Source organism: Ipomoea triloba, chromosome 2, assembly GCF_003576645.1.
Source record: "Ipomoea triloba cultivar NCNSP0323 chromosome 2, ASM357664v1".
NCBI lineage: Eukaryota > Viridiplantae > Streptophyta > Magnoliopsida > Solanales > Convolvulaceae > Ipomoea > Ipomoea triloba.
Window position 1 is genome coordinate 25,271,151 of NC_044917.1, and position 18,400 is coordinate 25,289,550.

Below are 18,400 nucleotides of genomic sequence, written 5' to 3' on the forward strand. Positions count from 1 at the left end.
TTATAACTTTTTTAAAACTTAAAATCTAATTATTTTTTAATATTTTTATAAAATTAAAAGGCATATTTGACTTTTTTTCTCTAAAAAAATATAATTTTTTTGTGCCCCATTTATTTCTCCTTTACTATAAAGTAGAGGCGACAAATTTCTCTAATCACAAAAATAATTATTTTAAAATAATTTTTGTTTTAATTATTTTAAATTTACAATTGTAAACTTAAAATTTTGTCAGTTTGAACTTAATTAAGGTGAAACATTATACTAAATAAATAGCATAAATGTGTATAATTTAAGAATTTTTTTGGGGCCACACCTAAACCGTGACACAGATCCTCTATTGACAAAAGCACTTGCTTGCTAAGAACCATTTTCTTGAATCAAGAACAAGAGGTTAATGTCAATAATACTCATTACAATTATATATGATATACCTGATTATAATACTAAGTAGTATTAGTAGTATTGCCATTTGTCTTAATAATAACGTATTGATATACATTATTATACCCAGCAATATAGATCACGATATTATACAACATTGAAGAAATTCTAATAGAAAGCTCTAGAACATAATTTGAAAGGAAAAAAAAAATTGTTATTCTTGCTTGGTTTCATCTTTAAATCCACTAACTTATCAAAAGCTGGTTGCCAGATTTTACAGCTCAACAAATGCTGAAAAGTTTGATGAACTAACATGACTTACAAATTCTCCCTGCAAAATAGCCACTAGCTTTCAAGGGCAACATCAGTATTAATACAGCAAGAGAAAAACAAGCTCCAAATCTGCAATGAATGCTAGTGTAGGACTAACCAAATTGGTGAAAGATATTAGGATAGGAAACCTCGGTTGCATTCAAGCATTGGCCACCATCTGTTTATGGAAGTCGGTATCCGAGGCTGAAGCTTCCCCAGTTGTCGTTGATGCTTCGTTGTTAGTTGCTTCGGGGGCGTCTCCTCCCTCCTCTATTTTTTCCGATTTCAGTATCCAATCATACATTTTTATCCTGGCTTCCTTACAATGAGCCTTTTCAACTAATTTTAGTTCCTTGAATTTCTCTTTGATCTTTGACTCATCCTCGAGTGAAGCGAAGACTTTCTTTTCGCCTAGCTCTTCATACAGCTTTTCAACTTTAGCTTTCCAAAATAGGCCAAATTCTGCATCCATCTTGTGATATGGTGTCTTCAACAGGTACTCATCAAGGCCACCAGCTTTATCGATGCATCTAAGGGCATGAGTAGTCACCTTAACCCGAATGAAGCGATCTAGAATGTAACTGAAGAGTCGCTTCCCCTGCACATTGGGTTTCCAATTCCTCCTTGTCCTGTCAAAATATTCAAATGAAGTCTCCTTGAGAAAGGAAGTTTCTACGTGTCCAAGAAGAAGGTTCAATAATAGATGTGGATACAAGAAAAATATGATGTATTTCCACACTACTAAAAGTAAATGTTTATTTTGCAAGTACTGAGGTCAAAAGCATATAATTCAGTAACCCAAAACACCAGAATCAAATTACTCATTAGCTGCCACCAACACACAGGATTTGGAAGACAAATCTAGAAAAGAATAGAGAAAGCCACAACGGTCAAGAACAAAGCTTTATGAACATTGTATTGTATTGGTAACTGGTTGAGGATTCAACAAATTAATGTAGATAAAACATGAAAATGAACTTTTATACTAGTAAGCACAACTGTTTATTTAACAAGTACTTGAAGACATGAAAATTATCTTTCACTAGTAAGAATACAAGTACTAGAAGTCAAAATTACATTTCAGAAGCTTAAACATGCACCTAATAGCCAAATACTGCTATTTTACATTACTTAAAGGAGGGCTAGTGTCTAGACATTGAGCTTCAGGACTTTGCTTTGTAGGTAAAATTCATGAAGTTACTGAAGGCAACAAATATAATGGGAGATAAATTTGAATAAACAAATTATGCTTAGGATACGAAATCACTACTCTGTACTGCTATACCCAAGAAAACATTTCTAGTGATAAAATGCCAGAAAAGCTGAATATCTGATTCAGGGAACTGACTGTCAGTTAAGAATATAGATCAACAGATTTCTAAAGAGCTATTTGTAACCACATCGCCCTATTCCCATCTGTCCTTGGGCAATGAAGTAAAAAGTTTCTGCAATATAACACTCTCACAGCCACATGCTATTCCAAGGTCTTCTACAGCTAGTGGCCATGTGGTCCTAATAATGCATGGGAATATTAAATGGACTAATTAGTAGAAATGCTAATTTTCTACCTTCCAGGTTAACAAAATGCACTGATAAAAGCTACAAGAACTAGAAAGTTCTCTTCAAATGAGAAAAAGGGTGAAAAATATTCATTCTTATAGTGGGCACTAGGCAGGCACGCTCAAATAAGCGTTCAATTTTTCAGATATAAAGTTCTTGGGTAACCGAAGTAGCAATCAGTAAAATCAGTTAGTTTCCAGATGTTATTTTCCAATCCAAGAGAGATAACAACAGTACTAGGAACCCCAGCAAAAGAAAATGAAAGTATCAGGAACTAAAGAACATGACTGTTCTAACTAAACCCGCAGTTTCTTTTGTTTAAGGAAGCAAAAGGAGAAACCAAACTGATGTATTCTCCTAAACTTGAACTCATCTTCACACATCCACTTGCATCAAACAAATGAGAGATGCATGCGACAAGGCTGGTTCACAACTTTTGTCACAAATGGGGGTTCATTAAGGAGGGAAAAAGATTTGAGTCATTTCACTTCAGTTAAAGAAGCTGGACGCATGCCCAAGTTGTTGTTCAGTTCTTTTTATACACTGCAAATCCATAGAGTGAAGAAAAGGTGGCATCTTTGTTTTTCATCCATACTTCTACCTAGAATTTTGGAATACCAAGAAAGATATGCAATCCAACAAGGTACCTACAACTATGAAGTACTCACTGATGATGGGGCAAGGAAAATTCTACTATACCAGTTGATGACTTCTCTTGGATATATAGCTCATCTGGGGGAGACATTGAGCTTCAGGACTTGTATTTGGTATGTAAAATTGATCAATTTACTCCAAAGGCAATGAATATAATGGGACAGAAACTTAAATTTTGAAAATACAACTTAAGCTTAGGATTTGAAATAACAGTTCTGCACTGCTCAAATACCTAACATTGGCCATAATTACAAGAACATTCCATGGACTTAGTAACCATTTCTACTTTTCTAGTGATATATCCACCTTGCAAAACAGCTCGAATGCCGCCAGAAAAGATTAATATCTTATTCAGGCAACTGAATGTCAATTAAGAAACATAGATCATCAGATTTCTAAAGAGCCAGTATTAACCAAGACCTGAACCCTATTCTCATCTGTACTCAGACTGCGAAATAAAAATTTCCAGCAATATAACACTCACAACCACAACCACACACTATTCCTAACAATACAAAGTAATAATTGTCCCCAATTTATTTAATAGAGCGTTATGATAATCAATAACATAACTTAAAATCTCGGGACACTTCCATGTGAAAGCTGATAAGCTCAAAATCAAGCACATAATGAACCAAAAAGACTGATGAAAGAAACTGAAGAGCAGATATGAAAGAAATTGATAAGTGGATAGTGATTACTTGTTTCCACCGTCTTCACTGACTTGGTTGCCAAACTGGATATGGCGGCCAGCGTAGAGGCCGCGGTGGGCGCGGCCCATGACGACCGTACTCTTGGGCGGCAATTTCTCCAGCCGTTCTTTGGCTCTGCCCGCCAAATTCTTCTCGCCCCCTAAGTTCTTCACGAGCTTCTTCATCGTTTCCTTGGATCTAAACGCCATTTCCAAGTTTCAAACTCTCTCTCTCTCTCTCTCTCTCTCTCCTCGTCGGGTTCAGATCAGTTGTTAGTTGTTACCGCTAGGTTTTAAGGTTTAGGAGAATACAATGATAAACCTTTTCGCTATGCGGATTCTAACGATTTCACTCAAGGGTTCGTAAGGATTTTGGTATTTTGGGTGATGCTAAGGTGATGTATTTTATGAGTTACTATAATCTACTTTATGTTTTAAAATAATGGTCTTGTTTAGTAAATAATTAGTTTATTAGTAAATTTTAGTTTATTTGACTATTGTTAGTTGTTTAATTTGATTAAAAAATCAATACAAGTGTTTGTTAATAAGTTTTTTGTAACTTCAAAATACTAAAATTGAAAAATGATACACAAAGTAACATTTTCAATTAGTTTTTTGTGAAAATAAATTATGCCAAACAACTATCAGCTAACAACTAATTTACCAACCATATTTCTACAATCACCTAATATTATCAACTAATCATACCTTGACAATTTATATCGTGGACCAGGATGCACAATGCAGTATCAAAACGATGTCCTTTTGGTCATTTTAATTCACGGTTTGTTTTTTTGGAAATCACGTTTTCCGTTTCGATCGATTTCTGTATTTGTGTTAATATTCTGTGTATTCTTTGAAGGCATTCTGTGTATTGTAGACTACGATTCTTTGTATTAATGTTAGGGGTACTTAAACATAGGTTGTAACGTGTTTTGTGTATTCGGATGTTAGGAGGATGATTTCTGTGTAGTTGTGTCAATATTTTGTGTATTCTCTCAAGTCATTCTGTGTATTTTTGACAATGATTCTGTGTATTCATGTGAGTGGTACTTAAACATAGGGGTGATATGTTTGTGTATTTGGTGTTTTCATTTTCTGTGTATTCTTTGAAGGCATTCTGTGTATTGTAGACTACGATTTTGTGTATTCATGTTAGTTGTACTTAAACATAGGTTGTAACGTGTTTTGTGTATTCGAAAACAAAGCTTCTATAACAGAAGCACAAAACAAAATCTCCTTCAATCTGCAGCGTGTAGAATGCTGGTAGCAAGCTTAGTTCGGCCTAAGCTTTCTCCTCAATTTTTGTGATTTCTACAGTAGGAACGGCCAACTCCTCGGCGGTCGTGGGTTGGATGCCGGATGGTCGCCGCTCTTCTCTCGTCACCTGCCGATTGTGCACTCAGCAATAAGACACGTGTTTGTCGACCATCGGTGCTTTACGACCGACCATATCTCTTTGAGCACCACCTTTTTAATCATGCATCTTGCTAGTCAATTGACTCAATTTGAGCAGCTTCATGTACATCTCTCTCATTTGCAATTTGTAGTCGTACTAAGCATGTTTGGACTTCCTTAAATTGCCAGCCTTCTATGCGCACAAAAATAATCCATAACAATGGTACGGTTTACCCGCATCCCCACTCGCCACCATGAAGACTGCCGAGTAAGAGCCTTGTGAAGCGACCGCTAAGATATTCCATTTGGGTGCTGCTATTAGAGGAAGAAGGCAAAGTGTAGAGGGGTTGTTTTCGTAATTTCCTTTGCTAGGCAGTTATAACCGCTATCTTCTCTGTTATATCTGTTATTAGAATATACTAGTATTTCCACCCGTGCGTTGCACGGAATGAATTTGTTATAATATGTGAATAATATTTATATCGTAATACAATTGTGTAAACCGTAATATAAAATATTATATAATCAAATTTGAGAATTGAGTTTAATTCATTGTTTTGTGATGTTATTATTGGTTGAATATGAACAATTTTTTTTACAAATAACTTGAATATGACCAATTAATTACCAATTAATAACAAACATGTAGATATATACATTTGGTGTTGATACATTAATGAATTTGCATATCAATGTTTAGGATTTGTATTAATTGGTTAAATTACTTCGTTGTGTAGCAACTCAATTATAGAAATTATATGTACGCAAGATATATGTTTTATATAGATATATAAAAAAATTTGTCATCTTTGCATTAAAAAAATACAATATGTAATAGAACTTTTTTGAATTACACATTATTGAAAACTTCTTTGTAGACAACATTGGTAGTAGTAAAAGAAGTTTGTCCATACTCGTCTAGAGCTAAAACTTTCAAATCATTAGGATGAGTTACTCGCGAAAAAGCCACGTACAGCTGACCGTGATTAAAGACCGGTTTTTTTAGCAATAACCCAACGTGGGTTAGTGTTTGACCCTGACTTTTGTTGATAGTCATTGCATATGCAAGCATCAACGGAAATTGTTTACGCTGGAACTTGAAGGGCAATCTCGTATCAGATGGGGTGAGAGACATTCGGGCAATAAGAACTTTGGTCCGTTGATGTGTCCCATTAACTATTTTTGCTTCCACAATATGATCTGTCAATCTTGTGACAATGAGGCGCGTACCATTGCAAAGACCAAGAGAGTGATCTATGTTCCGTAATAACATAACAGGTGCACCAACCTTTAATATCAATGAATGATTGGGAAGTCCTGATAATCTCAGACTATTTAAAAATTCAGGAGTGTGTACTTGTGATAGATTTTCGCCGTCTGATTCTGCCTTACACAAAGATTCACAACTTAAATAAGTTCGACCTTCTGCAGTGTTCATGTTGCACATGTATTGATTAATTTGATCAACTACGTCTAAAGTCGGTGAAAGGATCGCTCGACCTTCTAGGTCCAACTCATCAATCATGCCATATCTCGCGCTTGGGAATGTGCTTTCCACTATAGTTGCTATCGGATCATGGCCACAGTTTAAGAGAAACCTTGGTGGAATATCGATCTCAGACAACCCATTGTTTACAACTCCTGTTATCCCATCTCCTATGTTTGCAATCCATTTTGAAAACCAATCAACCGTCTGCTTATCTTCCTCTGAAGCTAAGGTCCGTAGTCTTAAGTTCTTGGTGAGCCTCAATACCTTACAATTTGTCCAAAGGTATGAAGAATTAATAGTTGCTCCAACAACTATCGGTCTCGTTGCTTTGGGGATAACTGGAAGAATTTGTCTAAAATCACCGCCCAAAACTACTGTCTTTCCACCAAATGTCTTTTGAGCACTACCCGGTATGGCAAACCTCAATAGATCCCTCATGGTTTTGTCCAAAGCCTCAAAACAGTGTTTGTGAGTCATTGGTGCTTCATCCCATATTATCAATTTGCTCCTAATTATAAGCTCAGCAAGGTCACTACCTTGCGATATATTGCACGTGGAATCTTCATTCAATGAAAGTGGTATAGCAAATCTAGAATGCGCTGTCCTTCCTCCCGGTAATAATAAAGATGCTATTCCACTTGAAGCAACATTTAAAACAATATCTCCACGGCTCCTTATCATTGAGGATAACGTCATCCACACGAATGTCTTGCCTGTTCCTCCGTAACCATACACAAAGAAGAGTCCACCTCCATTACAATCAATATCATTCATCACAGAGTTGTAAACATTCTTTTGCTCTTCTGTCAATTGTGTTATTAATGTTTCATGCTCTATCTTCAATGATTCCTTATCATACGCCAACTCTTCAGCTATCAACATGTTTTCCATAAACCCGATGTTGGTTTCATCTGGAAGTGGCATTTGTGGAAAGTCTCTCAGACTCTTCCCCCACAAAGATAACAATTTCTCCAATTCCACAAGAGCAAACTGTTTCTTATCGGAATCTGATAACAACAGATCTTCATGGTCCAAAAAAAAAAGATCAAATAATTTAATTTTATAAATAATAAATAATGATAAGCAAATTACTAAGTGGAATTAATTTTTTGTATGTCGAAATACCTGGATTGTTCATGCGACGTCGATGATGAAACTGTGCATCTTCTACAAGAAATTTCCAAACAGCATCCCATACGACCTCTGGCCTACTGATTGTACTTGAACTCAGAAGCGTAGCAAACAATCTTCTTAAAGCAGACGCAGAAGCCCAGTAGCTCGAATCAGTTATGCCGTCGATGTACTCCTTGTCATCATCTAATAAACCATATTCATAACATGCATCTCTATATGATTTGTGAATGACTCCAGCAACAGTGCGTATATCATCGTGGCTTGAAGGTCCACGTATTAGATTTAAAAGGCATCTTAGATAGTATAATTCTCCACAACCTGGCGGAACATAGAACAATCGTCCTATGGAAAATCCTCTCTTTCTTGGTTGCCATTCACGCAGGTCTTGTTTCCAAACAAACTTACTTGGGAACTCTGCATAAGTGAGAGAACGTGCATCTTCGTATTTCTTATTTGCCTCAAACCAAGCTGTGAATTGGCTCTGCTTAACTGTTTGGTTCTCCACAATCTCATCGAGTGTCTGATCTTCACCATAGACAACATTCTGTTGGTGCTCTAAGTGAAAATTTAACCTTTCCACAGGTGGCGTCCGATAATGTATTGCATACCCAAAAAGCCTCCACGTTGCTTCACATGCTGATATGTACCGACAATCATAGTACATGTTAATTTCATCAACCACCTCATCATTCTGTCCATTTGTAGAACTACTCATGAACTTTGCCGTGACCCTATCGTTTCCCTTGTTCACGTATTTGAACAAATATTTAATAGATCTGGATTGGTTGCACCATTCAACGTTAATATGTGCGCGATATTTTAGGAGTAGATGTTTATTATGCGCAACAACATAACGATTATCAAGTTCGATTCCATTCCTAGTGATTATACTCCCATTATCACGCCTTCTGTATATTGGGTAACCATCTTTATCCAAACACGTATGACTAACATATTTTTTTGGAAAAAACTTTGAACATTTACCATTAATCATACAGGGCGAATTCTTCCGAAGTTGTCCGCACGGTCCGTGCAACATGAATTCGCCAACTACGTCATGGTACTCAGTGTCAGCATCTGGGTCAGGAATTTCAGCTGAAATAATAGCATCAATCTCGGCTGCGGAATTAGCCCTGTTTATTGTTTTGGCAAATAGCAATATGTGTGCGTGGGGAAGTCCTCTCTTTTGGAATTCAATAGTGTAGATAACTGAAAATAAAATAAATAAAAATGAAGATTAAAGTTTATACATTTAACTTAGATTTAATTAAGACAAATGCAAATATGTATAATAATGAAATACCTCCACATATGTCGCCAAACAGCTTTTGTGTTTTTATGTCTTCAATCATAGCATCAAGTTTCATTTTAAACACGCGACAAATAATATCGGGTCTATCCTCTGGTTTAAGGCCACGATGGGCAACATACCGTTCAATCTCAGGCCACTTTGGGTTGCAAGTGAATGTTATGAACAAATGTGGATAACCGATTTGTCTGCATATTGCCATTGCATCTTGATAGTTCTGAATCATATACCTGGCTCCACCTGTGAATGATGATGGTAGTATAATTCTTTTACCTCGACCGGTAGGGTCTAATTCTCCCCTTGTTAATGCATCGCTCAATCCTTGATAAGCTTCACAACGCAAAGCTTTCTGATGAGTTCTAATGTAGATCAATCGTGCAGATTCAATCATTGTATATGCATCAACCAAGTATTGTTGAAATAACCTTCTAGAATACAATAATGTATGGTTTTCATTTACTCTCTCATGTATATAGAATGAGAAATACTCTTTAGGGCTAATTCTTTTCCTACCACCATGATGTCGTTGGTGCCATGCATCAGAGAATGAAATATCTTCACGGTAACCATCTTCACCGTATGGGAACAACAAAGGATACTGTAGCGGCAGATACGCAGGGTTTAATTGATTTATTCTCTTCAACTGCCCAGTCCTGCTCTGTATCAATATGTCTAGATCACCCATTGATGGGTCCAGATCCCCAACAATAAGTGCAGCTACCTCATTAGCGGTTGGTAAATTATATGTCCTTCCATCTTTGCTCCGTCTGCCAATTAAATTCATCTTAACCTCAACAACTGGGTTAGATTGGATCTCGGTTCTTGCCATTCTGAAACATTTGACCAAAACATTATTTTGGTCCAACATGTTTTTTAATTTTTCCACAATATCTTCGCGGATATCACCTGAGTTATTATCTTGACTGCATAAGAAAAAAACGGGACTAAATAAATAATATTTGAAAATCTTTATGAATAATGAATGAAAGCTAAAATGAATTTCTTAAGAAAACATACCTGACAGAATTGATGCGATTGTTAATCTCATTATCTGTGTCGTAAATATATAGTTGCGCAAATTTTGGGGTAGACCCTTCTCCTGGAACTAAACTTCCAATGCAGTGATAATTTTGACCACTAATTCTAAATACCGGAGGTGCGTTACCAGTGTTGATTGACCTATCCACTCTACCACCTAGAGATGTGAAGCAAAACATGTTGTTATACCTTCGAATATTATTGAGGAAGTGTGTGCTCTGTTCAGTATGACCAAAGTATAAGTTCTGTAGTACAGGAGGAGGATCCTTCATGCGAGGTAATTGTATCTTGCCCTCGTAACAACACTTTGTGTATTTCGGCAATCCGCGTGTAACATTTTGATTTGAGCGCTCTTGGCGCCAAAATAAGGCACCACAATAATTACACGAATGAGAAGCATCTCCAAGGTCGAAATACGAATCTAGTAATGTAAATGATTTATAATTAGCATATATTATTTTTTGTTGGGTAAAAAATGAACAGAAGGAAGTTTTGTAATTTAAAATAAATAATTACCATATGCATTATTGTGAGATGGAACTTGTTCATAATCAGAGTTTAAATTCTTGACATCTGTTCTTGATGACACCATACTGGAATTTCTCACAGTCGATAACAAAGCGCGATTACAATGAGGATCCAATGCTCTTTCCACTTTTAAAAAACATAATTAATTGTTAATTTAGTATTAATTAATGGAAAAAGTTGTTAACACAGGCTACAAATACTCAAAAGAAAAAAAATTATTCAACAATGAAGTTTAAATTACCATTTGATACATCAGCTAATGGTTGGCGTGATGAAGATGTTGAAGTTGACATATTTGAAATGTTAAATGAACATTGAGTGAACGGTGAAGATATATCACGCATATTAACTGCAAAATTTTATAATGAAATATATATAACATGAAAATGACAATATATATTTTACTTTTATTTAAGCATATATAACATAACATTTAGCATAGACAACAGATGAAGAAATAGGTAGTCAATTAATATATGAAAGTGTTACCATCTGTGATAACAGATAAAGGTGTGACAGGTGGAATTTCAACGTTCAATGCATATGAATTTGGGTTGCTTGTAACTGCAATATTTAAAAAAAAAATAATAGAAACAAATAAACACTAAAATAATGTTAACACGTAAAATTTAAACAATGATTGAATGACTAAATACATTAAAAGAAATTAACAAATTACTTTAGTCATAATGAGATATATAATAAATTGAATATAATATATACCATTTGTGGTTGCACTTAATGGTGTTCCTCTGGTGGCCACATAATTATCTTCGAATGAAGTTGGATGAACATTAACTGCAACAATTTTATAGAATACATGAATAAAAGTTTGAGTATCTTTTAACAAATTATGTTTTATTATATTTTTGAATTATAGTTCCGTTGCTTGGTCTGTTAATAGGTGTTAATGAAGAACATCCATTAAATGTACCGTACAATCGTTAATTTAAAAAAACAATTAAATGGAAATGTGTTTATAATAAAATAAAATGTAGAAATTATTAAAATTAAATTGAATGAGAGTTTAATTACCATTGGTAGACATGTTAATAGGTTTCCTCGGAGAGCACATCATAAATCCACCGTACAATCGCTCACTACCGACCACTGCAATTATTTATATAAATGAAGAAAATTTAAAAATGATTAAGTAAAAGGGCTAGGTAGGGATTATATATAACATATTTGCTTACCGTTCACTATGGGATTAACTGGTGTAAATGCAGGTGAACCAACAACTGATTGTAACGATGATTGAGCATTATCAAACAAAATATTCGATTGCAATAACGGTGCTTGCGTATTATTATCATTAGACAACGGCTCGTTTTCTAAAAAAAAAAAAAACAGTTAAAATGATTGATAAATAATGACTCGTGATTTAAATATAGAGCAATGAGCACAATAAAAAATTAAATATTATATCTTATTTGGATATGTATTTTTATTGTATATTTATTTTTTCAATTTTGAATTGCATATTGTATTTAAAATGGCATAACCCAGCGCAACAGAGTCCCAAATTGTTAAAGAAAAAAACATTTTTTATGAATTCGGTACAATTACACATTTACGTTCAATTAAATACATTATCTTTAATATTACAGAGTAGGAAAACTTATACTATATATAATAATACATTTATTAATTAAAATAATGCATATAATAATAAATTTAATTAAAAATAAAATATTAAAAAAATAATTATAATAATATGCACTTTACAGCCCGTTTGGTTTGATGGAAAAGATTTGAAGGAAATGTAATTAAAATTCCATGGAAAACAAATTACCAGGAAAATAGATTCTATTGTTTGGTTAGTGGAAAAGAAATTACTGTGAATCTGAATTCCGTTGTTTGGTAGGGTTTGGATTGGTAAGGAATAATGTGTATAAAGACTTATATGCCTTTATTATTATTATTATTATTATTATTATTATTATTATTATTATTATTATTATTTTTATTATAAGTATTATTATTATTATTAAATTAAATACCTAAACCCACCATCATCATCATTATTATTATTATTATTATTATTATTAATTAATTAATTAATTAATTAATTAATGTTAATGTTAAGTTGCAGCCCATAATCCATTTCTAATCACAGCAACCCATAACCCATTTCTAACACACCAGCACATAACCCATTAGATATAACAAATCCCTTGGTCATTGCTGCGATCCCACTACTGGCAAAACGCAAGAGAGGAGAAGAAAATGGAGGATCGAACATGATGATCTGGTGGTTAGAGATGGTAATCGTGGGTTCACTCTAGAGTACACACAAAATATGCACATATACACACAACATTGTTGAACTTCTACTGCTTTTTAGTTTCAAAAAAATCATAAAAATACAAAAAGAAATATGACAACAATGTCTTGTAATGTGCTATTCTCGAATTATTAAAATTGCAGAGATGGTAACAGGAGGAAGAAATGGTGAATCCAATATTAGTGTTTTCAGAAACAAAAGTGTCGTAGGTCCTAGGACATTTTAGTTTAATAAAGTCTTGAAGATTTTTGCTAAAGAAGATAATATTGGGTTTGCATAACAATAGCCATCCTGCATCCCTGCTTCTTTGATTCTCCTTGCATCTTATTTTAATTGCATCAAACATCTTTACATGCACCTGTGCAGATATTCATTCTGCGATTGTTGAAGAGCATATATACACTATATATTTGAGATTGAATTTAGGACTTACCTTTGTCTGTGGTTTTTTGTTTCTTGCTGCCCCTAAGAATTGTTGACCCTGTGAGTTTCTTCATTATGTTGTTTCTTTGAATTGTGAGAAACTGATGCAACAAAAAAAAATAGTTAAAACTAATATGTAGTTGTTTATTTATATGATAATAAATATTATTATTTTTTTCCTTTTTTAGATGTCTATAATTATTACAATCAATAGTCATAATAGGTAATTTGGAGTATAATTGTAGATTTGATTTATTTCCTTGATTGAATTAAAAAAAAAATAGCATTTGGTTGTTTATAAGCCCTTCAAAACAATTGCTATTAGGATGACACAGCCATGTCATTGTTTGGTAATGGTAATTATTATGATAGAATTTAATTGTAATTAGTAATTATGGTAATTCCATTACTTTTTAGAGTTGTTATCTTTTTTTGACCTATCTTAACATAGTAATTTGTCTTGCTATTATGATGGAGCGGTGGATTTCGTGCTGGCTTAAGGTATGTATCAACTCTATCTACTTCAATTCTTGTACGTACGTACGTGCTCAGAAAAAAAAAACAAAAAAAAAGCCCATTTCTTTATCTATCTAAGATCGAGTAATTAATTTAAACAGGATCTTGGCTCCCACTACCTACATATTCTTTGCATCAGCAATCCCGGTCATCTCTTTTGGCGAACAGTTCGAGAGGAATACTGGTAATGCATATATATTGCTCGCCATTTTCATTCATACACTTATTTTATGAGTTGAGATGGATCAGAATGGAAGAATTTATTATTATATGTATATATGGATGAATTAAAATAATCCAGCTGGCCTGTAGATGGAGTTCTTACTGCTGCTCAAACATTGGCGTCAACTGCAATTTGTGGCATTATCCACTCCATCATTGGAGGTCAGCCTCTGTTGATATTGGGAGTGGCGGAGCCTACTGTTATCATGTATACATTCATTTTTACCTTTGCCAAACAAAGACCAGATTTGGGGCGTGATCTCTTCCTTGCATGGACTGGATGGTTAGTGCGGTGACTTAATAATTATATATATAGTACCTGCTATATATCGTTTCCATGTACTATACATACATATATATATGTAACACATCATTCCTTTTCTTAATTTCCAAGACTTTCTGATTGATGCTTAATTACATTCAATTCTATATCTATCTATCTATCTATCTATCTAATTAATTATTTTCTCGATCATGGTATGTGTGGACTGCAGCTTTGCTCTTCCTGTTGGGTATTTTAGGAGCCTGCTCCATTATTAATAGGTTTACTCGCCTGGCTGGAGAGCTGTTTGGGATGCTTATTGCCATGCTTTTCATGCAGCAAGCTATCAAAGTAAGAATAATAGCATCACCATATAATCTAAATATAGCTCTTAAATATTCTGTTTTCTATCCGAGTTATTAAAAACATTTGGCAGCATTTTGAAGATTGTTTAAAAGAATAATACAAAAACATAACATCAAATTATAGCATGTATTAAACAAAAGTGTAAAACTTAACAGAATAAACCATCTGTTAAGTGTTAAGTCTATTCAAAGTAATAAAAACACGAAATGAAATACTTATTGTTCATGTTTAAATAATTCCAAAATAACAAAGGCTAGTATGGGTTGGGTTCATTCTTAGGCTTTTTCAAAGTCTTTGAAGATGATGAACAATCCATCTTTGTTCTCTTCAATGATTGCTGGTCAGGAGTGCTTTCATCAAGAATGATTACTTCTGAATTAGACGAAGGTATAACTTCTAGTGGTTCAATGCCCTGATTCAAAAAAATAATAAACATTAGCATAAAAGAATTTAAAATAGTATTTATAAACATGTTAAATAGTACAAACTTGTCCAAAATTTTCATTGAATTCTTTTTCCTCAGCAAGCTTCCTAATCACATTGCCTTGTTCTCCCTTTTTGAAAGAATTGCTTTTTGCTTCGTCAGCTTGCACTCGTAAAACAGTAAAAGCAGCATTTCCTTTGTACTTAAATTGATCCTCCCTTGTAACTATCATGAACTTCATGGTCTTTCCAATTAACACCTCCTGGAGCCTTTAAGGATCCAAAATCCTTAAACTGAAACATGTTTTTCGGAAAGATTGAATCATCTTGATCCAAAAAACTGATCAGTGTATCATTGTTTGCTTTCAAGATATATTTATGCTCGCATGTCTTAAACCTCATGCGAGATGTATGCACAATGAAATTCTGAACGTCATAAACCTTTCCTTCCCTCAAAAGAGTACTGAATTTTTGAACATATTCTTTTGGAATTTGTAAATGGATGCAAATTCCCTATGAGAATCATTCAATAATAAAATTATTATGTAGATATTCAATAAAAGAGAAAAATCTGTTGTTTAAATAATGTATAATGCAATACATACCTTATAGTCATGAAATAAGCATTCTAGAGTTTGGTGGTTTAGTGGTGTGCGTTGATATTCTTTAGACAAATAATAACGCATTAAACGAAGGCATATGGATGTTTTTCTTGTCCTAAGAGAGAGTTGGGATGCAGAAAGAAGACTTGAATCCATACTATATTGTTGAATAGAATGACAATAGAATGACAACAAATGACAATACAAAGAAAAAATAATATGTGTGTAAATTGATCATGAGGTGTAGCATATATATATATGAATAAAATGGAGTAAATTGTGGATATATACACATATATACATAATAATGCGTATAAATTAATATAAATATATATGCTTGTATTTTGACACCTTTTGCCATAATAATCTGTACAACCTAATATAAACAGATTCTCAATAGGAAATTATCAATATGAAATTAATGTATAGTAAATTAATAGACAATTATGGAACGGTAATTCGGCATTCAGGATCAATTTTACCATTAGTAAAAAATTTTAAGTTTGTAATATATAAATATTACGTTTTATTAATTTTATTTTTTTACTCTAATTATGTACGGAGTATATATTTACAAACCAATTTACACTAATCAATGAAGGAAGATAAGATCAAGAGATAAAAAAATTATATTGTTCTTTTTATAAATAATTAATTACTAAGTCAATTTTTAAGAATGCTTGATTAACTTAATATAAGAATTATTGTATTTTTTTATATTCCATTTCTATTTTATTGTAAGTAATTTCCCTTTATTAAATCATTGCCTAATATAAACAGATTGTAAAGATGATATAAATATTTATGCTTGTATTCAGTTTTTTGTAGGATATTAACATTTGAAATTTGGTTATAAATGGTTATAAATTAAAATGTAATAAACTTGAATATTTAAATCATAATCAAGAGATAAATAATCTTAACATATATAAATCAGTCAATAATTTCCATTAAAAGATTAACATTTTTAAATCAGTCAACAATTATGTATATAAATTTTCCTTTGTGCATATATACATATATATACATAATAATCCGTATAAATTAATTAAAAATATTTATGATTGTATTTTGACACCTTTTGCCATAATAATCCGTATAACCTAATATAAACAGATTCTGAAGATGATATATATATACACATATATATACATAATAATTCGTATAAATTAATATAAATATTTATGCTTGTATTTTGTCACCTTTTGCCATAATAATCCGTAGCCTAATATAAACAGATTCTCAATAGGAAATTATGAATATGAAATTAATGTATAGGAAATTAATAGACAATTATGGAACGGTAATTCGGCATTCAGCATAGAAATAACCATAATAATCCTTTCGCTAATATAAGAAGCTCTGTAGCCTAATATAACGTATAGGTAATTAATGTAAATTTGCAGGAGTAGGAAATGAACTCCTTATTGGAGAAAATGAAAAAGGACACTGGTGAAATTATTATTATTATTTTTTTATTTTTTTTGAAATCAAACTGGTGAAATTATATTGTTCTTTGGATAAATTATTAATTACTAAGTCAATTTTTAAGAATGTTTGATTAACTTAATATAAGAATTATTGTATTTTTTATATTCCATTTCTATTTTATCGTAAGTAATTTCCCTTTATTAAATCATTCCATATGTCGCAATTTAATGGCGATCAAAATTAAAAGCATATACAATAAATATTCTCAATAATTAGGTTGTACGTATAGTTGAATGCTTGATTAACTTAATATAAGAATTATTGTATTTTTTTATATTCCATCTCTATTTTATTGTAAGTAATTTCCCTTTATTAAATCATTGCCTAATATAAACAGATTGTAAAGATGATATAAATATTTATGCTTGTATTCAGTTTTTTGTAGGATATTAACATTTGAAATTTGGTTATAAATGGTTATAAATTAAAATGTAATAAACTTGAATATTTAAATCATAATCAAGAGATAAATAATCTTAACATATATAAATCAGTCAATAATTTCCATTAAAAGATTAACATTTTTAAATCAGTCAACAATTATGTATATAAATTTTCCTTTGTGCATATATACATATATATACATAATAATCCGTATAAATTAATTAAAAATATTTATGATTGTATTTTGACACCTTTTGCCATAATAATCCGTATAACCTAATATAAACAGATTCTGAAGATGATATATATATATACATATATATACATAATAATTCGTATAAATTAATATAAATATTTATGCTTGTATTTTGTCACCTTTTGCCATAATAATCCGTAGCCTAATATAAACAGATTCTCAATAGGAAATTATGAATATGAAATTAATGTATAGGAAATTAATAGACAATTATGGAACGGTAATTCGGCATTCAGCATAGAAATAACCATAATAATCCTTTCGCTAATATAAGAAGCTCTGTAGCCTAATATAACGTATAGGTAATTAATGTAAATTTGCAGGAGTAGGAAATGAACTCCTTATTGGAGAAAATGAAAAAGGACACTGGTGAAATTATTATTATTATTTTTTTATTTTTTTTGAAATCAAACTGGTGAAATTATATTGTTCTTTGGATAAATTATTAATTACTAAGTCAATTTTTAAGAATGTTTGATTAACTTAATATAAGAATTATTGTATTTTTTATATTCCATTTCTATTTTATCGTAAGTAATTTCCCTTTATTAAATCATTCCATATGTCGCAATTTAATGGCGATCAAAATTAAAAGCATATACAATAAATATTCTCAATAATTAGGTTGTACGTATAGTTGAATGCTTGATTAACTTAATATAAGAATTATTGTA

General features: G+C 32.2%; 2 protein-coding genes across 2 annotated transcripts; both read right to left on the reverse strand.

Moving 5' to 3' along the window:
- Nucleotides 1-573: 573 nt before the first annotated feature.
- On the reverse strand, nucleotides 574-3,929 carry LOC116010002 (54S ribosomal protein L24, mitochondrial). The gene is made up of 2 exons (XM_031249257.1): nucleotides 3,609-3,929; nucleotides 574-1,322 (listed from the first exon to the last, which is right to left on the reverse strand). Exons 1-2 carry the CDS (start codon nucleotides 3,806-3,808, stop codon nucleotides 854-856), a joined length of 669 nt encoding a protein of 222 aa, XP_031105117.1. The 5' UTR covers nucleotides 3,809-3,929; the 3' UTR covers nucleotides 574-853.
- Nucleotides 3,930-5,846: 1,917 nt separating this feature from the next.
- LOC116010967 lies at nucleotides 5,847-12,679 on the reverse strand. The gene is made up of 10 exons (XM_031250459.1): nucleotides 12,640-12,679; nucleotides 11,691-11,828; nucleotides 11,530-11,604; nucleotides 11,218-11,292; nucleotides 10,984-11,058; nucleotides 9,946-10,123; nucleotides 8,923-9,758; nucleotides 7,611-8,828; nucleotides 6,497-7,492; nucleotides 5,847-6,379 (listed from the first exon to the last, which is right to left on the reverse strand). Exons 1-10 carry the CDS (start codon nucleotides 12,677-12,679, stop codon nucleotides 5,847-5,849), a joined length of 4,164 nt encoding a protein of 1,387 aa, XP_031106319.1.
- Between the last annotated feature and the right edge of the window lie 5,721 nt (nucleotides 12,680-18,400).

Excerpts from the sequence above, each read along its gene's own strand:
- LOC116010967 (XM_031250459.1), bottom strand. The coding sequence starts at position 12,679 with ATGACCAAGGGATTTGTTATATCTAATGGGTTATGTGCTG. Across the intron at positions 11,605-11,690 it reads AGTTAATCCCATAGTGAACG|TGGTCGGTAGTGAGCGATTG; the intron begins GTAAGCAAATAT and ends AAATAATTGCAG. Across the intron at positions 10,124-10,983 it reads TTTATCTGTTATCACAGATG|GTGGTAGAGTGGATAGGTCA; the intron begins GTAACACTTTCA and ends TCACATCTCTAG.
- LOC116010002 (XM_031249257.1), bottom strand. The coding sequence starts at position 3,808 with ATGGCGTTTAGATCCAAGGAAACGATGAAGAAGCTCGTGAAGAACTTA. Across the intron at positions 1,323-3,608 it reads AGTGAAGACGGTGGAAACAA|GACAAGGAGGAATTGGAAAC; the intron begins GTAATCACTATC and ends ATATTTTGACAG.